Consider the following 10,308-nt stretch of genomic DNA (forward strand, 5'->3'; position numbering starts at 1 on the left):
GTTGTATAGATACTTCGGAAATTTTACATTTGTTAGATGTACGCACCAGCAAGGAATTGGAATGTATAGATTTGGCCAATGCTGGTATGGTTTATGGTTCGGCACAATTTAAGGGTTTGGCTACGGGTGGTAATGTTTCGCCCGCTTTGGCTTTGGCTGGTACACATGCCTGCTACAATTCTTTAGCTTGCCGTGGTGTACAGCTGTATGTTTTGGGAGCAAAATCAATGCATTCGATTGGTGTAAGAACTTGGATGGAGAGGATAACATATTTGGTGAGAAAACTTTACAATAAAAAGTAAACTGATGCTAAAAATTTATGATTTCTTTTAGGTTAAAAATCAACGTTGGCAAGAAGCCTGTGATTTAGCCTTAGATGGCTATAAAGCGGCAGGCGAGCGACCCAAAAGGAAACAACAGGCCAAGGAGCGTATTATTATGTTATTTAAGGAGTACATAGCGGCTTCTGCTAGAGCACCCGATTACTGTTTAGGCGCCATTATCAAATGTCTCATAACCATAGGAGAGCTAGAACTGCTATGGACCCAGCTATGGGAACGTTTACAGAACAAAGAACTATTCCTACACCATATTACCGCCGCACATATAGAAAATGACGATATACACCGTGTTAACCCTATTATTTCCCAAGCCCTAGTAGAATATTGGCTTAAGATATCACCCTCACAATTAGAAGAAATTATCTTGAAAATGGACTGGACCTGTTTGGACTTAAATCAAGTCCTTAAGGCGGCCAAAAAATATAAACTCTATAAAGCACAAATATTCCTAAATGCAAATGCTTTGCATGACTACACTGTTTCTTTAACGGAACTTATACCCTTGCTGGACTATGAACATCCTGATTTGGGTAATTGCCTTTTGGTTTATATTTCTAGTAGTTTAGCCGGTCGTGGTTATCCTCAGGGTGACATACCCGAGGAACTAAGACAAAATGTTAAACATGATGTTTTACGTTGTTTAACTTCACTGCATTCCAATACTAGTGAACCGGATGAATTGCCATATCCCTATTTGAGGGCTCTATTGAAATTTGATATACGCGAGACTTTGAATGTGATATCGTTGGCTTTTCAGGAGAAGGAATTCAATTGTGAACTGGGTTTCCAGCATCGCAAAAGGATTATAAATATATTGTTGGAAATTATGACGCCGGAAAATAATACGGTGAGTGCTGATTATTAAAAACGGAGTTTTCATCAAAATTTTAGTGAAACATTTTCAACCAAATTTTTTGGTGAAAAATTTTCACCAAATTTTTAGTGAAAAATTTTCACAAAATTTTTAGTGAAAAATTGTCACCAAATTTTTAATGAAAAATTTTCATCAAATTTTTTAATGAAAAATTTTCACACCAAATTTTTAGTAAAAAATTTTCACCACATTTTTATTAAAAATTTTCATCAAATTTTTTAATGAAAAATGTTCACCAAATTTTTAAGTGAACAATTTTCCACCACATTTTAAGTGAACAATTTTTAATTTTCTTATGCAAAATTTTCACCAATTTTTTTTACAAATTTGCACCAAATTTTTGGTTAAACATTTTCATAAAATTTTTTAGTGAAAAATGTTCACCAAATTTTTTAGTGGAAAAATTTTCACAAATTGGTTAGTAAAAAATTTCACCAAATGGTAGTAAAAAAATTTCACCAAATCGGTTAGTAAAAAAATTTCACTAAATTTTTTAGTGAAAAATTTTCAACCAAATTTTTAGTGAAAATTTTTCACCAATTTTTTAGTGAAAATTTTTCACCAAATTTTTTAGTGAAAATTTTCACCAAATTTTTTAGTGAAAAATTTTCAACCAAATTTTTTAATAAAAATGTTCACCAAATTTTTAATGAAAAATGTTCACCAAATTTTTTAATGAAAAATTTTCACCAAATTTTTTAGTGAAAATTTTTCACCAAATTGTTTTGTGAAAAATTTAGTGAACAGTTTTCACTAACTTTTAATGTTTCTACCGTACTTTTAATGAAAAGTTTCACCAATTTCACTAAAATATTAGTGAAAAATATTCATCAAAATATCACTTAAACATTGAATGAACATTTTTAGACATTTTATTTTCTACTGATTTCCTTTCCTCTTTTCCAGTGGTCCGAAATTGGTTGTCTACTCAATTTCATTGCCCAACAGATCTCACAATCCTGCTTGCCAGCCGATACACAACTCCTCGAAAAAGTCCTTAACTATTTATCTAAAGAGTCGATAGAAAATGAAAGTGCTCGCTTACATTCCGAACGTGAGAATGCCTGGCATGAGTTGCTGGTCAATAATTGTCTCGATGCCATAACCAACGATGAAGAACAATTAGAATTGGCCAAAAAGGCTCATTGTCATTATGTGGAAGAATATTTATTGGAAAAACTACAACGTTACGATAACATACTCGAGTGTTATCTCAACAATCCGTTGAGACACGAAACCATGTTTGTGTATATGGAACGACACAACAAGGATGAGGAGAGAAAAATCTATGAACAACTACGTAAACATATCAAACGTTTGCTGACAATAGATGCCCAAGAAACGACACGCATAGTGGATTTATATTTTAATAACAAAATCGGGGAATTGCTGGAAATGGTGGCAGATGATGAAAAGATTTTGTTTACATTTCTCAAACATTTGCAGCAAAGAAATGAAAACTTAGCCCAAGAACAAAAACTAAAACTTTTGGAGTTATTGTGTAAATTTGAACCTTTAGAGGTGGAAGAGTTTTTAAAGAAAACGGCAGGTTATCATACTCAGGCGGCCCTTAAATTGGTGCAACAATACCAACTCCTGCAGGCAGCCATATTCTTAGCAGAGAAATTATTTGATTATAAATTAGCTTTTAGCATTTCTATGGATATTTTAAAAAGTGCCAAAACGGAGAATATGGCCGAATGTGCCCAAAAGGTGTCAGCTTTATGTGCTCGCTCCTCCATGTGCTCTAAATCTTGTCTAACAGCCAAAGAACGTGAGGCATTGTGGATGGATTTACTAAGTTTATTTTACCTTTGGAGGAGTTTAAGTCCATAACAAAAACCATGCTGCATGAAGCCTCACAACATGTCGATCTGCCCAATTTGGTGCAGCTCATCATGAATACCCATAATGTTTCGGGAAGTTTTGGTGATATTAAGGAATTACTTTTGAGTATGTTAAATCAATCGAAACAGGAAACGCATGCCATGGAAATAAGTCAAAAAATAATGGAAAAAGAATTGGCACAAGAATTCCATAATTACCATAAAAAAGCCACACGTGGCCTATGGATAACCATGATGCGTTGTGTCGTTTGCCAACAACGTTTGTATAATCAATCGGCCATATTGATTTTAGGTTCCTGTGGTCATGCCATGCATGAACAATGTTCCCAAGAGTTTTTAACAAAACAAACTGTAAATCCCTCCAATGTTTTGACTGTGAACAACAGTGAACAATCATCAATGCAAGAGAATAATTTAGAATGTCCTTACTGCCTTAATGAAATCGATATTAGGATATTTGATAAACCTTTACAATTAGCCAAACCTAGTCATAATGTTATTAACTACAACAGCAATACTAATGCAAATTATAAAGCCAGTAACCGGGAATTGGGAGTTTTGCAATTAAAATCACCACCTAGAAAATTTGAAACGTTAGCACTGTTTTTGGGGGGACGCTGGACATAAACCATAATTCTAATTGTATACGTAAATTTAAACAATTTTAGAGAATTGCACTTGTTAACAACTCTACTCTCGCGCTTTTCTCTCACACTTATTTACTAATAATTGTCTTGTCCCGTTTTAGTTTTTAAGTTAATTGTATTTTTATATTAATTATTTATATAAAACAATTTAAAGTTATTTAACCAGTATTCTTATTAAGACTTTCTGTTGTTATACCATTAATATGATGGCTTTTTTCTATATTATCAGGGTATATAATTATTAATACAAAAGCAAATAATTTGGTCAATTTATATTATTTACTACTACTATTCTACTACTATTAGTTATTTGTATTTTGTTAAATTTATTAAATTATATATAAAATAAGTTATACATTCATATTATACATACATATATTTTATGTAACTAAAACAAAATGAAAAATATCTCTATATAAAATAAAAATTATAATATTTATAAAAATATCTATTATTTTGCAGTTTCTACAATACAATTATGTCGATTTGAGTCTGGAATCTCTAGAGAAGACCTGTTTTAAAAAGTCATATCTAACAGTTTTTTAAAACCAATTCTTGTTCTCAATATAAGAGAAATTTGTAAAACCCAAAATATTTTTATAGAAAATCTTGCACTATTGCAACAAATTTCAAAAGAAAATTTTGCACTATTGCAACAAATTTCAATAGAAAATTTTGCACTATTGCAATAAATTTCAATTGAAAATCTTGCACTATTGCAACAAATTTCAATAGAAAATCTTGTACTATTGCAACAAATTTCAATAGAAAATTTTGCAATATTGCAAAATATTTTTATAGAAAATTTTGCAATATTGCAAAATATTTTTATAAAAAATTTTTGCAATATTGCAACAAATTTCAATAGAAAATTTTGCACTATTGCAACAAATTTCAATAGAAAATTTTGCAATATTGCAAAATATTTTTATAAAAATTTGCAATATTGCAAAATATTTTTATAGAAAATTTTGCAATATTGCAAAATATTTTATTATAGAAAATTTTGCAATATTGCAAAATATTTTTATAGAAAATTTTGCAATATTGCAAAATATTTTTATAGAAAATTTTGCAATATTGCAAAATATTTTTATAGAAAATTTTGCAATATTGCAAAATATTTTTATAGAAAATTTTGCAATATTGCAAAATATTTTTATAGAAAATTTTGCAATATTGCAAAATATTTTTATAGAAAATTTTGCAATATTGCAAAATATTTTTATAGAAAATTTTGCAATATTGCAAAATATTTTTATAGAAAATTTTGCAATATTGCAAAATATTTTTATAGAAAATTTTTGCAATATTGCAAATATTTTTATAGAAAATTTTGCAATATTGCAAAATATTTTTATAGAAAATTTTGCAATATTGCAAAATATTTTTATAGAAAATTTTGCAATATTGCAAAATATTTTTATAGAAAATTTTGCAATATTGCAAAATATTTTTATAGAAAATTTTGCAATATTGCAAAATATTTTTATAGAAAAATTTTGCAATATTGCAAAATATTTTTATAGAAATTTTGCAATATTGCAAAATATTTTATAGAAAATTTTGCAATATTGCAAAATATTTTTATAGAAAATTTTGCAATATTGCAAAATATTTTTATAGAAAATTTTGCAATATTGCAAAATATTTTTATAGAAAATTTTGCAATATTGCAAAATATTTTTATAGAAATTTTGCAATATTGCAAAATATTTTTATAGAAAATTTTGCAATATTGCAAAATATTTTTATAGAAAATTTTGCAATATTGCAAAATATTTTTATAGAAAATTTTGCAATATTGCAAAATATTTTTATAGAAAATTTTGCAATATTGCAAAATATTTTTATAGAAAATTTTGCAATATTGCAAAATATTTTTATAGAAAATTTTGCAATATTGCAAAATATTTTTAAAGAAAATTTGCAATATTGCAAAATATTTTTATTTATAGATTGCAAAATATTGCAAAATATTTTTATTTATAGAAAATTTTGCAATATTGCAAAATATTTTTATTTATAGAAAATTTTGCAATATTGCAAAATATTTTTATTTATAGAAAATTTTGCAATATTGCAAAATATTTTTATTTATAGAAAATTTTGCAATATTGCAAAATATTTTTATTTATAGAAAATTTTGCAATATTGCAAAATATTTTTATTTATAGAAAATTTTGCAATATTGCAAAATATTTTTATAGAAAATTTTGCAATATTGCAAAATATTTTTATAGAAAATTTTGCAATATTGCAAAATATTTTTATAGAAAATTTGCAATATTGCAAAATATTTTTATAGAAAATTTTGCAATATTGCAAAATATTTTTATAGAAAATTTTGCAATATTGCAAAATATTTTTATAGAAAATTTGCAATATTGCAAAATATTTTATTATAGAAAATTTTGCAATATTGCAAAATATTTTATTTATAGAAAATTTTGCAATATTGCAAAATATTTTATTTATAGAAAATTTTGCAATATTGCAAAATATTTTTATTTATAGAAAATTTTGCAATATTGCAAAATATTTTTATTTATAGAAAATTTTGCAATATTGCAAAATATTTTTATTTATAGAAAATTTTGCAATATTGCAAAATATTTTTATTATAGAAAATTTTGCAATATTGCAAAATATTTTTATTTATAGAAAATTTTGCAATATTGCAAAATATTTTTATTTATAGAAAATTTTGCAATATTGCAAAATATTTTTATTATAGAAAATTTTGCAATATTGCAAAATATTTTATTATAGAAAATTTTGCAATATTGCAAAATATTTTTATTTATAGAAAATTTTGCAATATTGCAAAATATTTTTATTTATAGAAAATTTTGCAATATTGCAAAATATTTTTATTTATAGAAAATTTTGCAATATTGTTAAAGAAACCCCAAATTTATTTTTTCATCAGAATACTGTTTTTTAGTTTTTATTATGAAAAAAGCACCTGAAATTTAAAAATATCAAAATTTTACTTACAAAAAATTTTCAAATATTTCCATTACAAAATTCACCTTAAATTATCATAAAAACTAAACTAAGGTTTTCAAAACCTGGTTTGGCTAATTAGTTTTATACAAATTATTGTAATATTGAACAAATTCCGTACATTGTTCAGCTGCAATAGAAAAACAAAAACGCAGTTATAAAAAATTTTCAAACACAAAAAATTTACTCACTTTTCAAAACTCCATCGAACCATGCTGTTTTAAATTACACATTGAAAATACTTAAACACACTATGAAAGGTCATGTCATTTTGTGATTTCTGAGCAGCTTCTAAAAATTTCCTAGCCGATATACGACCCGCATCACTGGTATTAATGGCCAGGCGCAAAGCATCCACTACCTTACCCTGGCCCAGTAAAACTTCTATAATAATTTCGTGAGCTTTAATTTTTGTTAACATATCTAAGGCAACTTGTGAGACTGCAGGATCTTCATTAGAATGTGAGAGTAAATAACAGGCTATAGCCTTTGATTCCATAAGCAGTGAATACTCGGCCAAACGACGTAAAGTATCGAAACTTTTATTTAAAATTAATTCATTTATTAGCATTTTACTGAGATCCTCTTGGGCAGCTATATTATGTTTGCACAAAGATTGTAGATAAAGTAAAAGTATGGTTTGGCACTGTGGTTTCTCTACAATATATTGGAATACTTGGGTATGCATATCGATTTGTTCTATTAAAACTTTAGGAGGAGTGGGAGATTTGGGGGTGGTTTTAACATTTGAAGGTTGAGCTGTTTGATTTTGCAATTCCAAATGGACCCAGGATCTATAAAAGATTTAACAGTAATGTCATTTTTGTTGATAGCAGAAAGTGTTAAACTTACGCATATACTTTGTTGATCTTATTGAATATAGTTTCCAATACTGGTAAAAAGGCTCCATTGTATTGATCATCTACTAGTTGTCTGAGTACTTTTAGCAAAGTCTGTTTACCATTGTGACGTTGCAATAGAAATTCGGTTAATCTTATGCGATCTGATATTAAGGTGCACAGAGATTCAATGTCCAAGTGTAGATACCACATGCAACCTAATTTGGCATCTATAACAATGTTGGGTTGAAATAGAACCCAGTTTGTAGAATCTGGAAAAAAAGAACAGTTTTATAGAAATATTGCAAATGCTGCACATAGTACTCACATAATTCACATTGTAAAATTTGACCATCCGGTTGCAAACTGGGCAACTTTAAGGCAAAAGGTCTTATCGATCGGCCAGCAGTAATGGGAGAATGATATGTTATATCATTAACTATCTCACCGCTAAGGGAAATATCAAACAATAAAGAAGTAGCCGAGGCCTGATGATGAACCACAATTAAATTATCCACCGTATTAATGGCAAAGCGTCCCACCAAACCCAAACGTAAAACATGACATTTACGAGGTGCCAAACCGGGGCCATTCAATAATAAACTTCAACCTCAATCATACCCGAGGCACTAGCTTGTAAGATCAAAACAGCCATAACACCATAGATTTGACCCAAAGTAACTTTACTCTCCTGGATTTCGCGGTTGGAACTGCCCACTTAAAGAAATTTTTTTATAAAGTGATCTGGTAAACATATTCTATACTTACAATCAAGTTTGGGCAATTTGGTTATAGATTTTTGTTTGATCAATATCGGTATTAAAGAACTATTACTATCGGCTGTACACAAAACAGCTATATTGGCCTCGGAGCACCAGGCAAACCATTTAATACTCATACTCATGGCTTTTACGGACTTCACTTGACTTTTCTCTGCCACTATGGTGAATATTTCCACACCCGAATTCGATATTAAGGCACATTCTCTATTATGTACCCAAACAAAACCATAAATTAAGGCTTTGACTTGATGTACGATAATTTCCTGCAGCATGGGTTGATCACCCTGAAAGCATATAAATTCTACCGAATTTTCACGTCTTTGTACGGCTAAAATTTGATTATCAGGAGAAAATTTGATGGAACGTATAGCACCACGATCGGTCATACAAAATGAAATTATCTTATCCTCAGAAGGACCTTTAACGACCACACCGGTGGCGCCACCCGAACGTACGGCAAAGATCTGTAATAGGAAAATATCATTTGCGTTTAAGGTTTAACAATAATCAATGTTAGACCTTGAATTTGAAAAAAAAAGAGGCGTCTCATATTACCTGCTTATTGGAATCATCAAAAAAGACATTAGTTAATTGACTAACTGCATCGAATCTTATAGGATTTTTCGATAATTCTATATAATGTACAGAATGCTCCATTTTAAAGTATTATTTTTATAAAAAATTAATTATTTTCACTATTTATTATAAAAAATATACATGTAAACAAAACAAAAGAAATATTTTTTTCTCACAGCTGTCAGATAAATTTTATCTAACAACAGCTGCTACACAGTTGTATTAAAAAGTACTCACAGCAAAAATGTAAACAAATACAAACAGCTGTTGAAACAAAAACAAAAAACAACACAGAGTTGTGGCAAAAGTTAGCAACAAAAGAGAAATGTAAATAAACAAAAACAGCTGCGAAAAAAATGTAAACAAAAAAAATTTGGGAATTTTTAGAAAATTTAAAAAAAATTATATTATAGCCAGAAAAATGTTGAATAAAGATTTAAAAATAAGTTTATGTCGCACCTGTTTACAGTATTTTAACGAAGGAAGACTTTCGATATTTTCCAACCTTGGATTTAGCTCAAAAGTTGATGCAATGTTTCCGGTCTAACAATGGTGGCCTCCGATGAATATCCTCATTATGTGTGCGAACGGTGTTATGAACAAATTTTATTATTTTATGAATTTCAACAAATGTGCCGCAATTCCTTGGATAAATTTAATGATTTATTAAAAACTAAGCAGGAGCTGGATGAAGAAGCAAGTCAATTGGAATTGGAGGAAGTTGTGGTTGCAGCAAAAGATCCCTTAAATGTTGATCGGAAGCCGTTAAATCTTATAGAGACGAATTTTAAAGAGATTTCACAAGAAATTGAAATTCAAGAAGAAGAATATTTGGAAAAGAAAAAAAAGGTAGGCCTCCTAAAAAGAAAATTGTTATTGATAATCCGCAAGGAAATGTGGAGAGCAAAAGTCAAAGCAGCAGTTTAATACAGCAAGAAAATATTAGTATTACTTTAAAAATGAAACTGTTAAGGAATATAAAGAAGAGTTTTTATTTAATGAAGAATATAAGGTTAATTTGGACACTACAGGAGCGAAAGCAAATGTTGTAACAGAAGAACAAGTAACAGCAAATAAAGAACATACTAATGTTCAGGAAAAATTAGAGGAAAAGGTAGGAAAAGGTAATAATACTATTTAAAAACATGTTTAAACTCATTATTTTGATACTTTTCTATTTTAGACTCTTTCCGATACCGAAAGCTGTTCTTCAACACAAGAAAGCTTTACTCCTGAAAAGCCTAAACATCAATGTGATCGCTGTAATGAAAGCTTTAATGCGCTACACCGTCTTGAAGCCCACAAACGAGAACATGATGGCTTACCTCCTTACTCTTGCTACTACGAAGGCTGCAAACGTTCCTTTAATCGCTGGCATAACTATAACAGACAT

The 10,308-nt window shown here is 28.6% G+C and overlaps 2 protein-coding genes across 2 annotated transcripts; one reads left to right on the forward strand and one right to left on the reverse strand.

Moving 5' to 3' along the window:
* Positions 1–5: 5 nt before the first annotated feature.
* On the forward strand, positions 6–3,957 carry LOC119615840 (vacuolar protein sorting-associated protein 8 homolog; the record flags this gene model as incomplete). The annotated part of the gene is given in 4 exon segments (XM_037971825.1): positions 6–275; positions 334–1,188; positions 2,122–3,016; positions 3,019–3,957. Coding segments are annotated over 4 exon segments (2,691 nt in total), but the record flags the coding sequence as incomplete, so codon positions are not given.
* A 2,686-nt stretch (positions 3,958–6,643) lies between these two features.
* Positions 6,644–9,113, reverse strand: LOC119615841 (regulator of MON1-CCZ1 complex-like). The gene is given in 8 exon segments (XM_037971826.1): positions 6,644–6,848; positions 6,910–6,947; positions 6,950–7,512; positions 7,571–7,829; positions 7,886–8,155; positions 8,158–8,274; positions 8,326–8,803; positions 8,895–9,113. Coding segments are annotated over 7 exon segments (1,824 nt in total). The 5' UTR covers positions 8,997–9,113; the 3' UTR covers positions 6,644–6,848; positions 6,910–6,912.
* Positions 9,114–10,308: the final 1,195 nt, after the last annotated feature.

The sequence above is a fragment of the Lucilia sericata genome, unplaced genomic scaffold (assembly GCF_015586225.1).
Source record: "Lucilia sericata isolate MDLA Ls3-8-SP2 unplaced genomic scaffold, ASM1558622v1 Contig008696F_arrow, whole genome shotgun sequence".
Classification (NCBI taxonomy): Eukaryota; Metazoa; Arthropoda; class Insecta; order Diptera; family Calliphoridae; genus Lucilia; species Lucilia sericata.